General features: G+C 56.7%; 1 protein-coding gene across 1 annotated transcript in view; it reads right to left on the minus strand.

Moving 5' to 3' along the window:
• Positions 1-15,981, minus strand: part of LOC308261789 (mucin-2-like) — a gene marked incomplete at both ends in the record, with an annotated part of 49,601 nt that overhangs the window by 12,514 nt on the left and 21,106 nt on the right. The window contains 18 exons of the mRNA XM_080693919.1: positions 7,292-7,507; positions 7,586-7,712; positions 7,903-7,942; positions 8,093-8,221; positions 8,992-9,090; positions 9,552-9,674; positions 9,772-9,812; positions 9,971-10,075; positions 10,320-10,497; positions 11,527-11,558; positions 11,668-11,768; positions 11,858-11,927; positions 12,268-12,446; positions 13,073-13,283; positions 13,521-13,704; positions 14,235-14,482; positions 14,879-15,053; positions 15,337-15,617. Coding sequence (XP_080550045.1) covers positions 7,292-7,507; positions 7,586-7,712; positions 7,903-7,942; positions 8,093-8,221; positions 8,992-9,090; positions 9,552-9,674; positions 9,772-9,812; positions 9,971-10,075; positions 10,320-10,497; positions 11,527-11,558; positions 11,668-11,768; positions 11,858-11,927; positions 12,268-12,446; positions 13,073-13,283; positions 13,521-13,704; positions 14,235-14,482; positions 14,879-15,053; positions 15,337-15,617 — 2,539 coding nt within the window. The remainder of the gene's footprint in view (positions 1-7,291; positions 7,508-7,585; positions 7,713-7,902; positions 7,943-8,092; positions 8,222-8,991; positions 9,091-9,551; positions 9,675-9,771; positions 9,813-9,970; positions 10,076-10,319; positions 10,498-11,526; positions 11,559-11,667; positions 11,769-11,857; positions 11,928-12,267; positions 12,447-13,072; positions 13,284-13,520; positions 13,705-14,234; positions 14,483-14,878; positions 15,054-15,336; positions 15,618-15,981) is intronic.

Consider the following 15,981-nt stretch of genomic DNA (forward strand, 5'->3'; position numbering starts at 1 on the left):
CTCTGTCAGATCAGTGCGGTTTAACTAGACGTGGTGGCTCACCCTATAATCCCAGCTACTTGGGAGGCTGAGGCAGAAGGCTCACAAGTTCAAGGCCAGCCGTCTCAGAATAAAAACCAAAATTAAAATTAGTTGTTTCTAAAGTACATTTTAAGCCGGGCGTGGTGGCGCACGCTTGTCATCCCAGCATTCGGGAGGCTGAGACCGGAGGATCGCGGTTCTCAAACAGCCTCAGCTACTTAGTGAGACCTCCGCAACTTAGTGAGACCCTGTTTCAAAGTAAAGATTAAAAAATAGGGCAGGGGGTGTAGCTCAGAGATAGAATGCCCCTGGGTTTTATCCCCAGACCCGCAAAAAAATAAATTAAAATAAAGTACATTTTAGCTGCCCTTGTCACACACCAAGTGTGAAATAGCAGGCATGTTCTCCTATCTTACTATAACAATTATTTTCTCTTTTACATGCATTCCAAATAATCAGGCTCTAAACCTCAAATAACTCAATAAAATTGATTTCCTAAAAATCGCCATGTGAAAGCCGGGCGTGGTGGCGCACGCTCGTCATCCCCGCACTTGGGAGGCGGAGACAGGAGGATCGCGCTGGTTCGGAGCCAGCCTCGCTGGCTTAAGAGACCCTGTTTCCAAATAAAAAGTATAAAATAGGTCTGGGAGTGTAGCCCGGAGGTAGAAGGGCTTCCAGGAACCCCAGTACCACCAAAAAGAAAAAAATCGCCATGTGAAGTTTCTCCTTAAAGCCTTTGCTGTCTCTGGCCCCCTGCTGCACAGTTGTGATTCCAGCACCCAGTGGACCAGGCAAGGGTCTTGATGGACACTGGCAAGACTGAGCTGGCGTTCCCCACCAGGACAGATGGTCACCTGCAGACGAGAGCGCGCCTTCATCAGCTAGGTCCTGGACAGGGAAGAGGCGCGGCAGGAAGCGTGAGGAGGACTGGACCTTTGCTATTATAAGCTGCCAAGACTCGGCAGACTTGCCCTGAGGCACAGCAGAGCCCACCCTGACTAATGCATACCATAGCAAATTTCCTGTGGTTGAACCATCCTTGGATTCCAAGATAAGCCATATTTTCTAGTAAGGATTGAGATCTTAGGGAGGGAAGGGGATTCATACAAGCACCCTTGAGCCAACTAAAAGGGAGATGGCAACTTTATGCAGAACCAACCAAGCATAATTTTAATTATGACCAATTCTAGGCTGAGGACGTGGATCGTGTTTCCTGTTCTGAACCCCAGAATTAGCCAGTCTAAGCTTCCAGCCACAGGCAGCACCAGACCTAGACAAGCCCCAACCTAAGAAGGCACAGGGGACCTTCATACTGTGAGACCAGCACAGCCCTGGAGACAGTGAGAAAGGAGAGCCAGGTCACGCACGCCGCACCCACGTCCACACGGACCCGGCTTGGCCGTGGCCATGAGCCGGACAGAGGCCCCAAAGACATGTGTCTATGTCCTGTTCACTGTAAATGTTACCCTATTTGGAAAAGGTTTCTTTGCAGATGCGTTAAGGATAAAATCTGCAAGATATAGCCATCCCACATTATCAGGTGGGCCCTAAATCCAGTGACAGGTGTCTTTATAAGAGACACACAGCAGAGAAGCCCATGCGAAGCCTCTTTTTGGTTTGGAACCACATAGTCCCAAACCAAGGAATAAATGTCCAGAGCCACCATAGCTGGAAGAGGGGAGAAGGGCCCTCCTGAGAAGAGTCACCCTACAGACGCCTTGACTTCAGACCCTGGCTTCCAGAGCTGCCCGGTAATGGATTTCTGTTGTGTTAAGCCACAAGTCTGTGCTTATATGTTACAGTAGCCCCCAGAAGCTCATACAGTCACATGCATGGCTCACTTTGACCAGTGACGCAGGTGGACGTGCAGGGCTCCTCTAGTTGCTCTCAGAGATAATCTGGCCACACTCCGTGAGCAGCTGGCCTCTGGAGAAGGAGGGGACGCGGTCTCGAGCCCCCAGCCAGGCAGCTCCGCAGACCCCGGCTGACAGACAGCACCCGCATGGCCCACTGAGCCCAGCCCAGAACTGTGAGCCCAGTAAGCATGGTCATTTTAAGCAACTACTTTTTAAATTTTTTTTTATTTTTAACAATTATTATTATGCCCAACAAAATATATCACTTTTGATGTGTCATTTTTAAAATTTTTAGTAATTGTGTACAATCACATGCTCAGCACCATAACCATGAAATGAAAGCCAAAAGGCTTCTCAGTGCTACTCTGCCTTCCGATTATGTAAATGTGGGCTCCCATAGTCTCTCCTGTTTGACTGCTTTCCATAAACATCAGGCTCACCGGGCGTGGTGGCGCACGCTTGTAATCCCCGTGCCTGGGAGGCGGAGACAGGAGGATCGCGCGGGTCCGAAGCCAACCGTGCTGGCTTAAGAGACCGTGTTTCCAAAAATAAAAAAAGTATAAAATAGGCCCAGGAGTGTAGCCCGGAGGTAGAAGGGCTTCCAGAAACCCCAGTACCGCCTAAATAAATAAATAATAAACAGGTTCTTGAGACTCGCCTGTTTCTGCTCATATTAATCTATGCTCACTCTCGATGTGAAGCCTGTTTCATTGCCCGGATAGATTTCGACTTGCCTATCCATTCCCCAGTCGACGGACATTCTGATTCTCAGACATTTTGAATGGCGCTGCTTTGAGGGTCCGCACCCCTTTGTGTGGCCACACGCTCCCCTGTCCTCTGGTGAATGCCGAGGAGGGGAGCTGCGAGTCGTGGCAGGAAAGGTTTAACCCACAGCATTTTGGCTTCCAGCGTGGCCGGGCCATTTGGCATGTCTTCCAGGGAAGTCTGAGTTGCTCCAAGTTCTTGCCGCCCCTCGGCATGCTCCATGCCGTGTGACTTCATGGCTTCAATTGGCATTTTTGGGGTGATTTTTCATGCCGAGCATCTGTTCATGGACTTTCTGGCCAACTGCTTATCATCTTTTGTGAAGGGCCCATAAAAGTTGTCTGCCCCTTGTTTGGCCATCCGGTTCTTACGGAGACCTCCGAATGTCTTCTGGATACAGGTTGTTCACCAAATACATGACTCGCAAAATGTCTCCCAGGCTGTGGCTTACCCTTTTGTTTTTTAGCAATGTCTTTCAAAAACCAAGAAGTTAAGCCGGGCATGGTGGCACACGCTTGTAATCCCAGCATTCAGGAGGTTGAGACCGGAGGATCACGGTTCACGGGCAGCCTCAGCTATTTGGTGAGGCCCCTTGCAACTCAGTGAGACCCTATTTCAAAATAAAGAATAAAAAATAGGGCAGGAGTATACTTGGAGGTCGATTGCCCCTGGGTTCCATCCCTAGTACTGCAAAAAAAAAAAAAAAAAAAAAAACTGGCCTCAAGCCCTGCCTCTAACCCACAGCGACCTCTGCCGCTGAGCGCACTGTGAGCTGTGGGGTTTCTGTACCATTCTCCTTCGGGCTGAAGTGGTCCTGTCTTATCCCTAGCAGCCTAAGAGTTTTGGGCACTAAAAGGTGGTGTTTTTAGCCAGGTGTGGTGGTGCACACCTGTGCCACCTACTCAGGAGGCTGCGGCAGGAAGATCTCTGAGTTACTCAAGGCCCGCTTGAGTAACTCAGATAGACCCCCATCCCCAAAACAAGAGGTAGTGGGCATGGTGGCGCATGGTTGTAATCCCAGTCCTTGGGAGGCTGAGACCTAAGGATCGCAGGTTCGCAACCAGCCTCAGCTACTTAGTGAGGCCCTCTGCAACTTAGTAAGACTGTTTCAAGATAAAGAATAAAATATAGGGCTGGAGGGGTAGCTCAGAAGTGGACTCCCCCAGGATTCAATTTACACACAAAAAACCCCACAAAATTTAGTGGGGGGCACTGTACCAGTATTGGAATGGCCTAGGAAGATTTGAGAAAGCTCTGATTATTAATATATTTCAAAAGAAAATAATTGATATATTTCAAAATAGTTGTGTCAAAATGGCGGCAGACATGGGTAAAGAAAGGACTTGATTTTTGCCTAAAACAGGCAGCTATTCCAATGTAAATTAACCTAGCTCAAAGTAATTAACCAGTCAATAGGAGAGGAGAACTAGGCCTTTCTCTATCTAAAGACAGATCTACAGGATAAGCCAGCTAAGATGGTAGGAGGGGTCTACCTTCATGAAAGTAGACACCTCGCCACACCTTATTGGGGGAGGTACCTTACAGGGACGTTCACTACGTCAGAGTCACGCAAACAAGATGGAGGTCAGTTCACTACGTCAGAGTCACGCAAACACGATGGAGGTCATGGGTATAAAAGGCCAAGTCCACGTGTAATTCCTTTGGTGTATTCATTTCGAGTCACCCCCCATGCCATTTTGGCATGGGGTTGTATTTCTATTTTCTGTATTTCTATTTTTATAATAAACTTCTTTAAATCTTCAGCAACTGTCCAAGCCTTGCATATTTATTCTTAGCTTAGGACAAGAATCCACAGCTTTTTTCTTCTGTTTGGGGTCGTTTGGGGTTTTATTATGGGTTGGGGGTAAGTGTGTCTGGGACCCTAGCAGGGGTTCCTGGGGAATGGCTTCCCCAAACCATAGTCTCCCAATCTGTAACAGACACTCCATTTTTTCTGCATATGGTTGTTTTTCTTCTCTACTACCGTGGAGAATGACGTTAACTGACGCATGCTTTGCCAGGCTTGCTTCCTTAGGCCCAGCGCTCCTTGGGTGACGTTGTCCCCTTTGTGTATCTCGCTGGATTAACTTGCTGCTAATTCATTATGGTGTTTTCTATCCCGTGCATGGGAGTCAGTGAGCTCTGGTTCTCTTTTTATATCCTATGCATGAGGTGAGCTGTGAGCTGGGGATTCTACCTCTGAGCTACACCCCCAGCCCTATTTTTTATTCTTTAATTTGAAACAGGGTCTCACTGAGTTGCAGAGGGCCTCACTAAGTAGCTGAGGCTGTCCGCGAACCGCGATCCTCCGGTCTCAGCCTCCCGAATGCTGGGGTTACAAGCGTGCGCCACCACACCCAGCTGTGATTCTCTTTTACATCCTGTGCATGAGGCGACCTGGGGTTCACGCCTCCTGTGACATCATGGGTTTGGGACTCAGCCTAGACACAAACCCATAGAAGAAGTTGAGAAATGTTCCCTTCTCATTTACTTCCTGAAAGAGCTTATGTTGGGTTGCTGTTATTTCTTCTCTAAGCGGTTTATAGTCTCACAAAGGAAGCCGTCTGAGCTGGGGCCTTCTTTGTGGCAGGTATTCACATCACTAATTCCATTTCCAATAGGGCTGTTCAGGCTTTCTCTGTCCTCGTGGCGAGTTTTGTTCATTTCTTTCAAGAGATTGACCACTTTCTCTCAATATCTCGGTTACCGACTCCATTAGCGTAAAGGTGTCTGCGCCATCCCTGGCACCCTCGTAATAGCCTCACTCTGCGCGATCTGCCTCGAGAGACACTTGTCGATTTTATTTTTACCTCTTTGAAGAACCAGGTCTCCATTTCACTGATTAGCCCTGTTGGGTTGTGTTGCTGGTTTTGTCTCGGTTTTGTTTATTTATCTTTACTATTTGTTCCAGGTTTCACCTGCTTTTCTGCCCCTGGACTATTAAGGTAGGCGTTTAGACCATTCATTTGAGCACTTCCTTTTTCTCAGACAAGAACAAACGCTCTACATGTCTAAGAAATGCATTCCCCAGATTTTAATGTGCTTCCGTTTCATTTTAGTTTAGTTAAAATGTATCCTAACTTTTCTTTGATCCATGAGTTATCTAGAAGCGGGTGTCCCAGGGCCTAGGTGTGTGGTCACTGGTTAGCGCTTGCCTCACACAGGTGTAAAACCCTGGGTTCCATCCCCAGCACCGCAAAAAAAAGGGCTCAATTTGCATATATTTGGGGATTTTCCAGATACTTCTGTTGTTTCCAGCTTATTCCACCGTGGCTAGCCAACATCCTTTGAATGGTGTTGGTTGAGTCTTATATTTGGGAGGTTTTATGAGGAGAATTTGGCCCCTGTCTGGGGAGGAGCAGGGCCTACATGGAGAAGAGATGGGGCCTGTTCTAAGGCAGACCCAGGCCAACTGACTGCCCAGGAGTGCCAGGCCCTGGGCGTCTGGGGTCCCCAGGAGCGCTGGGAGGGCATCTGGGGCAGTGGAAAGACCCCTGGGGCCGACCAGGCTCCAGGACCCCCGCTAGAGCTCCAACCTGCTGACCCGTCACTCAGGCACACAGCAGCTGCTGCCCTCACTGGGTCAAGGGTCAGGTGGGGAAGGGAATTATTAAAGGGATTATTAAGGAATGATTATTAATTAATAATTAATGGTTATTAGTTATTAATCCCACTAGGGAGGCTCGTGGCTTCAGAGGCAGGGAGTGGAGACAGGAAGTGGGAGCTGGCCCCTGCCCTCCCCCCCTCCCCCCCCCCTCCCCCGGCTCGGGGCCTGGCGCAGATGGCCCCTCCCTGAGGGAGGGTACAGAGTGCAGGGTGAGACCCTGGGGCTGGGCAAACACTGCGCCCCTTCGGCTCGGAGGATGAGCGCAGGTTGGGTTGCCGTACTCAGGGGTCCATGGCCCTGGGGCTGGGGCTCCCAACACCACCGGCTGCTTTGAGAGAGGAGATCCCTGGCTTATCTCTGAACCCTCCAGGAGCCCCACCGAAGACCAGGGGCTCCACTTCCAAACAAGCATGGTTGCCTGCGCCAGAAAGGCACATGCATGTGTACGCACACACACACACACACACACACACACACACAGACTCACACGGTGCACACACACCCCTGTGCACACGCGCGCAGATGCACACACGCATACCCTTCCATGCACACAGGCACACACACTGTCTCTGCAGTGTATGGACCCCTGGTGCTGGGGGAAGGCCTCCCCAGTGGCAGAAAGCCCTGGAAATTGCTATGAAGGGACCTGGGCCTTTCTCAGACTCAGGGTGAAGGGCTTTGCCCCGAGAGTGCTTTGAGCAGGTAGAGCCGGAGCCCAGGGAAGGCGCGTGCTGTGCACAGTACTTGCCGAAGCCCGGCTCCCGTGTCCTGTGCACAGAGCCTAGTGACTGCACCCCGGGGCGCTGAAGAGTACTTTCCAAACCCCCCCACTCCCAGGAACCTGCCGCACAGCGGCCAACTCAGAGCCTGCGGCACCAACTCAGACCACGGTAGCACAATGTCTCTGCCTGAGTTTATTGTCAGAAAGCAAAAGATTGGACCAAGAATCAGAAAATAAATATCCCCAGCGAGGAAGGCGAGCTTAGGTGAGGCCAGCAGGCCGATGCAGGTGGGCCGGAGGCTCTGTGGCGGTTCTGCTCACCACCCTCCCAGGAGCCGGGGGCTGGAGCGCCGGACCCGGCTCTGCGCCTCTGGGAGCCCGCACACCGTGTCCTGGCACTGGCAGCTCTCGATGTGCGTGTAGGTGTGGACCAGCGTCTCACCGTTACCGCAGTCCAGGACCGCCTCCTGCTGGCTGGTTTTCTCCTCTTTGCAGCAGGAACACCTGTGGTCCAGGGCCTGGGCCTCCGCAGAGTACCTGGGGAGGGAAGGGGAGGGTGAGGGCTGCCTGGCTCCTCCCAGGGACCCACCCTGGCCTCCTGCCCGTGGGACTCACATAGCAGAGGTCCCGCAGAACCCGGAACAATAGTTCGTGGTGATGTTCTTGGAGCAGCCAGCGTATGAAATCTCCTTGGTAACCGGGATGGTGGAGCAGGGCAGCCTGGTCTCGTTGCGAGGAATGCCTGGCAAGGGAGGTGGAGGGGAAGGGCTGGGGGCTCGCGCGAACTCTGCCCTGCTCTCCGGGGAAGAGATCCCACAGCCTCCAGCTGGGCTCTTCCTGCCTCTTCCTGGGCAGCCACGAGAGGGGCGGCACAGTGGGGACAGGGCGCCCTCCCTCTCACCCTGCTCCCTCCAGGCCCCAGCAGCACTCACATGTCTTGCAGCACCCGTTGGACATGAGTGTGATGGAGTCCTGGGAGAGGAAGGAGAATGAGCCCGAGACCCCCACGGCCTCATGGGGTGGGGGAGGACCGGCTCCTACAGGCCAGGGGCCACTGCCAGGACACTGGGATCCCCCACCCAGGCAGAGCACGCCTGACCCGCACCCCAGCAGGCCACTCACCGGGATACAGGCACTGGGGTCAAAGTCGGGACAAGTGATGTTGGACACGGAGGAGATGAGCTGGTTGTGGATTTTCACACAGCTGTAGAACATGCATTTGTCGTTGGGATTCTTCTCTATGTCCCCGGGCTGTGGGCAGAGCGGAGTGAGGGTGAGGACAAGCAGGCAGCCCCCACCGGGCCAGCCCAGGAGGGTGCCCTGGAGGATGGAGCAGAACACCAGGCCAGCAGAGCCACCAGCAGGGGCGAGGAGAGGCCTCAGGGACAGACGCCTGCCTGTGGTCCACACAACCCAAAGGTTCTAGCCCCAGAGCCCAAAGCAGTGTGCCCACCTCTAACCCCAAGACCCAAACGGGCATGCTCAGTATAACCCAAAAAACGTATGCCCACCCTCTAGCCCCAGAGCCCAAATGCACACCCATGTCTAGCCCATGTCTAGGAAGGGATCTTATTTGAAAAAGGGACCTTGGAGAGGAGATTAAGTGACGGCTCTTGAGATGCGAGCAATCCTAGCTTAGGGCACCCTTGGTCGAGACAGAAGAGAAGACACAGGCACTTGGGAGACACCGTGTGAGGGTGGAGGCAGAGGCTGGGAGGATGCGGCCACAGCCAAGGGGGCCTGGAGCCCCCGAGCTGGATGAGGAGGCAGGACGCTGCCCAGGCCTCCCTCCGCCTCCAGGGAAGCAGGCCCTGCCCGCCCTGGCCTGGGAGTCGGGAACTGCGAATTGGGAGATCCAGCCCTGTTGTTTGCAACCACCCAGTCGCTGTCCCTTGCTGCTATAGCCCCAACACACGCATGCCCAGCTGTGCCAGGACTGGGAGGACTCGGCCGGGGGGCCAGGGACCCCTCTCTCCCAGTGGCCCTCTGCTCCCAGCAGCCCCGTGCGCTCCCGTGCGCACCTTCAGGATGATGTACTGGTCATTGGGCCTGTTGATGATGCAGTGGGTCTGCTCACACTTCTGGCAGCACTCGCCGGGGGCGTCCACGAGTTCAAAGCCCTGGAGACACAGACAAGGCCAAGGCCGGGCTCACAGGCTCATCCCACACCCCACTAGGACCCGGGGCAGCGGGAACCCCCAGCTGGGGGAGGCTGCGGGCTGGGCAGTAGCCAAGGTGGAGAGATGGGGTGAGCACAGGAGGAGGAAGGAAATTGGGGGGTCAAAACGCCCGGAAAGCCGGGCATGGTGGCCCACGCTTGTAATCCCCGCGCTTGGGAGGCGGAGACAGGAGGATTGCACTGGTTCACAGCCAGCCTTGCTGGCTTAAGAGACCCTGTTTCCAAATAAAAAAATATAAAATAGGTCTGGGAGTGTAGCCCGGAGGTAGAAGGGCTTCCAGGAACCCCAGTACCACAAAAAAAAAAAAAAACGGAAACACTCGTGGGTCAGCATGCTGCTTAGGGAGCCGAATAGAGGGCAGACTGAGCAGGAAGCGAGGGAAGGGCGTGCTGGCGGCTCACCGGGTTGCAGGAGATGTTGCAGGGCACGTGGGTGCAGGTGATGATGTTGAGCTGGGTGCTGTTGTCCACGATGTGGGTGCACTCACAATCCTCACACTTGGAGGAGTACACTGGGGAGCCAGGCTGTGGGCACGGGCACGGGCAGGTCAGGGCCACCTGGGGCCACGCACCCCTTCCCCACCAGGCCACCCTCCTCCCTCCTCCCCTCCCATCCACGCACCTGGTACTCAGCATTCTGGTGCACGCACACGCCCTTGGGCACTGGGAGGAAGAGGGCAGAGGGACCGTCAGAGGCCGACTGGGCTCAGAACGCACCATGGACGCGGTGTGGGGGCCGCCCTTCCCCTCCACCCAGCCCTCGGGCCACAGCCAAGCCCACCCTGCCTCCTTCCCACCCGCAGGCGCCAGGCCTCACTCACCACAGGAGTAGACCGGGCAGCACCTCCCGGGCACGACTGTGCTCTTCACCTGGAACCCCAGCAGGCACGTGGGGGGCTCCTCTTTGCACAGGCTGGTGTCGCACTCTGAAGGTGGTGGGGCAGATGCGTGGTCACCGGGACAGCTCCCCCCAGGCAGAACCCCCCCAACTGCACAGCGCCCACAGGCCTCTGAGGTCCCCTCCCGCTCCCAGACCGGCACCTGCAGGAGGCCTGGCTGGAGCCCTCCCCCTCCACCCATGGCCTCTGTGGCAGGCGCAGCCTGAGCCCCCAAGGAGGGGAGGGAAGCCCATCTCAGGGACCCCCCAGGGACAGGGCCGGGCAGCCTTACTGCAGGAGGAGATGTTGCAGCAGGTGTCGGCTGGGTTGACTTCCATGACCAGGTAGGTGCCGTCTTCCTCGCACTCAGTGGAGACCACCTGGGTGCACTCCTTGGGCTGACAGATGATTCCACTGCCGCCCTCCAGGCAGACACAGTCCTTGCAGTCAAATGAAAAGTGCTCCCCAAACTACAGGAAGAAGATGGGGTGTCAGGCCAGCTGGCCGAGGGGTATTGTGGGGAAGCCCGTTCCTCCCACCTCTGAGCTCAGGGGCAGGTTCTGGACAGGACGCCACTGCCCTTTCAGCAGGCCAGGCACTATTGCTCCCGCCAGGCCTGGCACATGGCAGGTGCACCTCACATAGCAATTAAGTCTGTGCAGAATGGGCTAAGGAGTCAGCCGTGGGGCTGTGGTCACATGTGGGAGACAGACAGCACTGAAGGGGCCGAGGCGTCATCCAGGTCTAGACACGGATCATGACTGGTGGGGGGTGCAGAGAGAGAGAGTGGGGTGGGTGTGTGGAGGGACAGATAAATGAGGGGTGGACAGATGAATGACTCATGGACAGAGGGATGGGCAAACTAATGGACATGTGGATGAATGATGGACAAATTGGCAAATCTATGGACAGGGAGGAAGTGAATGGTGGGTGAAAAAATGTCTGGATGGATAGACCAGTGGATAGACAGATGAGTGGATGGATGAATGGATAGATGTATGTATGTATGTATGTATGCAGAGCAGGTGTGGGGTGGATGGATGGATGTGTGGGTAGATGGATGGATGGACAAACCACTGCACAGGTAGATGAGTGGATGGGTGGATGCTGATAGTTGAATGGTAGATGGATGGGAGAACCAATGAATAGGTGGATGGATGTGTGGATGGGTGGATGGATGAGAGAACCAATGGGCAGATGGCTAAGTGAATGGATGGATGATGATAGAAGGATGGAAGAACCAATGGACAAATGGGTGAGTGGGTAAGTAGATGAGTGGATGGATGGATGGATGGATGGACGGACAGAGAGACGGATGGAAGAACCCAGGGACAGGTGGGTGCACAGATGATGTCCCTCTGGCTCAGCATTGCAGGACCCAAATGGCTCACGACTCAGTCTTTGAGTTTCACAGGTTCTCATGTACACTGTACTCCACACCAACTCCCAAACTTCAGGATTTGTGGGAGAATCCCCCCAGCAAAAAGGGGAGGGCCTACCTCTCTGGCCACATTGTCGGGTCCCACGCAGCCTAGGGAAAGGAAGGAAACAAATCCTGTTAGCACAGTCCCGCTACCACGGAGCTGGGCCAGCCTCCTGAGGAGGAGGCAGGAGGAAGGCCGCACGAGTGGGCGGCATACCACATGATTCCACGCAGACGTCGAAGCCAGGAGCGTAGCTCATGGTGCCTTCAGGACAGAAGCAGCCTTCCACCAGGCTCGTGGAGTCCTGCTCGGGGGAGCTGGAAGGAGAGGTGTCCACAGATGGGGTCGGGTGGGACTAGGGAGCTGCAGCCCAGACTATCCTCCAGGAGCCCCCCCAGCAACACACCTGGACTGGCAAGTAGACTCTTCTGCAGGGCCACAAGCCCGGTACTCCCTGTGCGAAGGGCACGTCAGAGCTGCAGAAAGAAGGCAAGAATCAGGAGGGAGCGCCACAGCACATCAGGAGGGAGGGAGGAGCCACACTTCCTTCCCACCGCGGCAGAGGTAGCCAGGGGCCCCGCACCACAGGCCTCTGCACCCTGTGGCTGTCCCCAGCCAGGTGGCTTACCAGTAATGATACCAAGACCGGTAGAACTCAGTATCCCTGGCCCCCTTCCCACCTCAAGGGCCCAGCCTAGCCTCACACCGGCCCCACCTGCATGCCTGACCCCAGGTCAACCAGGTCACACTTCACACTGGGCATGGCACCCCACAGAGCGGGCGGCCCTCACCAGGACAAGGACAGGCAGCACTTACAGCAGGCCCCATGGGTGTGGTTCCGCCAGTCAACACAGACGCCCTGCTGGGCACAGAGGGTTGCGTAGGCCTGCACACTGGCACACTCCAGGCCAGAGTCGGGCACGAAGCAGCTGTCAAACACGCAGGCCTCGTAGTAGTACTGGGGGGGCACGGAGGCGTGGCACTTGGCAAACAGGCTGTGTGGGAGGGGCGAGGGACACAGGCTGGTCAATACCCATGGACCCAGGTAGGCCGCACCTGCCTCTCCCACACCCCACACCACCCACACCTCCGCCCGGGCTGCCTCCTGGAGCTGTTCAGCCTGCACAGATTAGGTGGCTGACAAGACGGCAGAGCGAGGGGCCAGCCTGGACAGGAGGTCGGCACTGTGCCCCAAGGCAACCAGCATCCAGAGATGGAAGCTGGGAATCAGAACAGTCATCAAGTGCCAGCAACCCTGGCAGACAGCCACCCGGCTGTACTCAACTCTCACACCTCTGGGGACAGGACGCTCCCGTCCACGCAGCCAGCTCTGGGAACACCCCCATCTCAGCCCCACCTGACTTCACAGTATCAGCCCCGACTGTGAGCTCTGCCCTGGGCCAACTGGTCTACCCGGGGCAGCAGCCCAGCAAGCTGTACCCTCCCACCGAGGGAGAGGTGTGGACAAGTAGAATCCAGAGCCAGCATCCTGAGTGCCAGGACCCACGCTTGGGATGCACCTCATCTCTGTCCTCCTTGGGGGAGCACTGGGAAGCGAAACTGCTTCCCGAGGCCCTGCGGGTGCCCGGGAGCACAGACAGGCACAGGACAGGTCGCCCACCTGTCCTTAATAAGCTGGCAGATTGGAGAGCCAGTGCAGTGGCTGCCCCCTGGCGTCGTGACGGATGGGCGCTTGGTCGTGAAGCCAGTGTGGAAGCACTGTGGCTTGGAGGGGTCTTTCACCACCCAGTAGTCAGCCGCAGCCTCGCAGTCAGAGACCACCTCCCCACTGGGCAGCACACAGTCATCTGCAGTGTTGTTGGTGCAGGTGCCTGCGTTGGCAGGGAAGCACACGTTAGCCCAGCACCAGTCCGTGCCAGCCCCGGAAGACCCCTCCTCCAGCCCAGGGCCAGACCCGAGGGCACAGACCCGGCCAAGCCAACTCCTGCTGGCTCCCCACCGGGACCATGGCCACAGCAGCCCACAGAGAACCAGGAAATCCACGCCAGGCCGGTGGGTGTGCACGCCTGGCCTCCCCCAGGACAGGGCCCAGGGGCTGCGGGGCTCACCACACTGGCCCTTGGTGTTGTTGCCAAACAGGCGGTAGGGTAGCTTGACGGAGAAGGACAGCCCGTTGTAGGAGACAAGGACATCCAGCTCGGGAATGGCTACCATGACGTTGATGCCAGACTCGTACACTTGCAGCCCGTACTTGGTGTAGGGCAGCGCCACCACCTGCCCGTTGACCTGCACCTGCAGCCAGAACGCCTGGGTCAGGAGGGACACTGGGCAGGGGCAGGCACAGCACCACTACAGGCCTGGCCACCCGGCCCGCCTGGTTCCCTGGAAGCCACACCTGTCTCACTGGGAGGCTCACGGGTACTTTGAGGCAACACCTGGGGCCACCCCTTCCCTGGTCCCTTCTGCTTCCTCAGCATGGCCCTGGGACACCCCTTGTCCTCACTCGTTGTAGGGTTAAGCCACAGAAGGCCTTTTCCTGGGGGCCCAACCAGGAAGTAGGGCCCCAGGCCACTTGACCATCATGCCCAGTGGCTCCAGGGTGTAGTGAGTCTGTGCTACATACAACCCGCCCCTCGCCTTGACCCAGAGTGGGAGCCTCTGCCCAGAGACCCGGGCCCAGGGTGAGCTTGAGTGAACGGTGTCCCTTACACACCTGCAGGCCGGGAGAAGAGGGGCCCCTGCCCTCCCCCACGGGCCAGCCGGGACCGCACAGCACAGTCCTCTGCTGCCTGCGAGGACGTCCAGCCTGCGCCCGCACGCACCTGCATTACCAGGGGCATCATCTGCACGGTCTGGACCCGCGCCTCCTGGGTCTCGTGGCGCACGATGAGCGTGCGGGGGCAGGAGACCTTGTCGTTGACGTCGCAGTGGTAGTTGTCGATGTAGACCCCGAAGTTGTCCACCGTGGGGGTGATCTCCTCCACCAGCACGTAGGTACAGTTGCCCTGGTAGCTGTAGTAGAGGCCGTCGAAGGTGACGTAGTGCGGGTCACCCCAGCCCGTGCAGTAGCCTGCGGAGGGAGGGAGGGGCTCACTGAGTCCTGAGAGGTCAGGACCCAGGCAGGCACGCAGCCAGGACTCAGGACTCGGGGGCAGGCAGGAAGAGCCGGCAGGAGTCACAAAAGCTGATAGGTTGGGGCACTGGGAGAATCTGAGCAGAGGGGTCTCTCCACAGCCCACAGAAGCTGCTCCAGCAAGACGGGGTCCTTCCAACCTCGGAAGCATCTAGTTCAAGGGGCGTTGCCCCCATGCCACCAGGCAAGCAGCCCAGGCCCTGCGGTTCAGGGGGAGGGGGTGAGAAGTCCTGTGCTTAGCAACTGGGGTCCAAGTTCAAGGGTCCTGCGGCCCCCCAACCCTAGAGCAGGGAGAAGGCAGGCGGTGGCTCCCGCAGGTGCCACGGGGCTTACAGTCACACTCCCAGTGCCAGCAGCAGCCATCAGGGTCAGGCACGCGCACGGGCTTGAGGTTGTTGGAGCAGGTGGGCATGGGCGGGGGCTTGCACTCCACCTCCACAATCTCCACGGTGTTGTCATGCTTGCAGATGGCCATGGTGCAGTTACATAGCAACCACGTCTCATTCTCCTGCAGGACGGCAGGCACGGGATGTTCAACCAGGGCCTCCACGCAGGGCTGCAGTCTGAGCCCTCAGTCCACATCCTTGGGGTTGGGGGCCAAAGGCCACATCTGGGTCTTGGTCGCAGCAAGGCAGACATGGCGAGACGGTGGACCAACAGACCCAGCCTCCAAGAGGCTGCGGGAGGCTTCGGCCCCACCAGAGATGGCGCGGGCTGGGCAAGGGCGCACCCTGCACCTTGGGCCTCAGAAGCCTGGACACAGACACACTCGGGGCCAAGTGGACACTGACCTGTCTCGGAGGAATAAAATCTGGGCACCCGGGGGGCTTGGTGGTGGCCGGCGTGCTGGACGTGGGCGTGGAGGGCGTGGCTGTCGGTGACGAGGGCCTGGTTGTCGGGGCTGTCCCTGGCGTTGATGGCGTGGGCACTGGTGAGGTTGTTGGCTTCGAGGGTGTGGAGCTCGGGGAGGGCGTGGATGGGCAGGACCAGTTGAAGATCTGAATCTCGCAGTCCAGGGAGCAGTTCACGTAATAGCAGGTGTCCCCGAGGGTGCTGTTGTACACCAGTTCACCTGCGAGGGAAGGGAAGGATCCAGCCCTTATACCCTCCATCCAGCAGGGCCCATGGAAACCGCAGGAAGGGGCCTGCTGCTGCCATCCCAACAGTTCCCAGAGCGCCTGTGTCCCTGCCTCTGTTCACCTGCTGGTGGTGTGAGGCGGTGGAGCCTTTCAGAGGTGATCAGGGTTAAATGAGGTCAGCAGGGCGCTGGAGCTCTTGCTCAGTGAAACCTCCACCATGGCAAGCTGCCACAGGCCTCAGCTGCTGCTGTGGTTTATCAGACTTTCCTGCCTCTCGAAGGTTGAGCTAAGTGGGCCCGTGTGGTTTATAAGGTATCGAGCCTCCGGGATTGTGTTACAGTGACAAAGAATGCACTG

The sequence above is a fragment of the Muscardinus avellanarius genome, assembly GCF_963383645.1.
Source record: "Muscardinus avellanarius genome assembly, chromosome: 1".
In the NCBI taxonomy this organism is placed as follows: Eukaryota; Metazoa; Chordata; class Mammalia; order Rodentia; family Gliridae; genus Muscardinus; species Muscardinus avellanarius.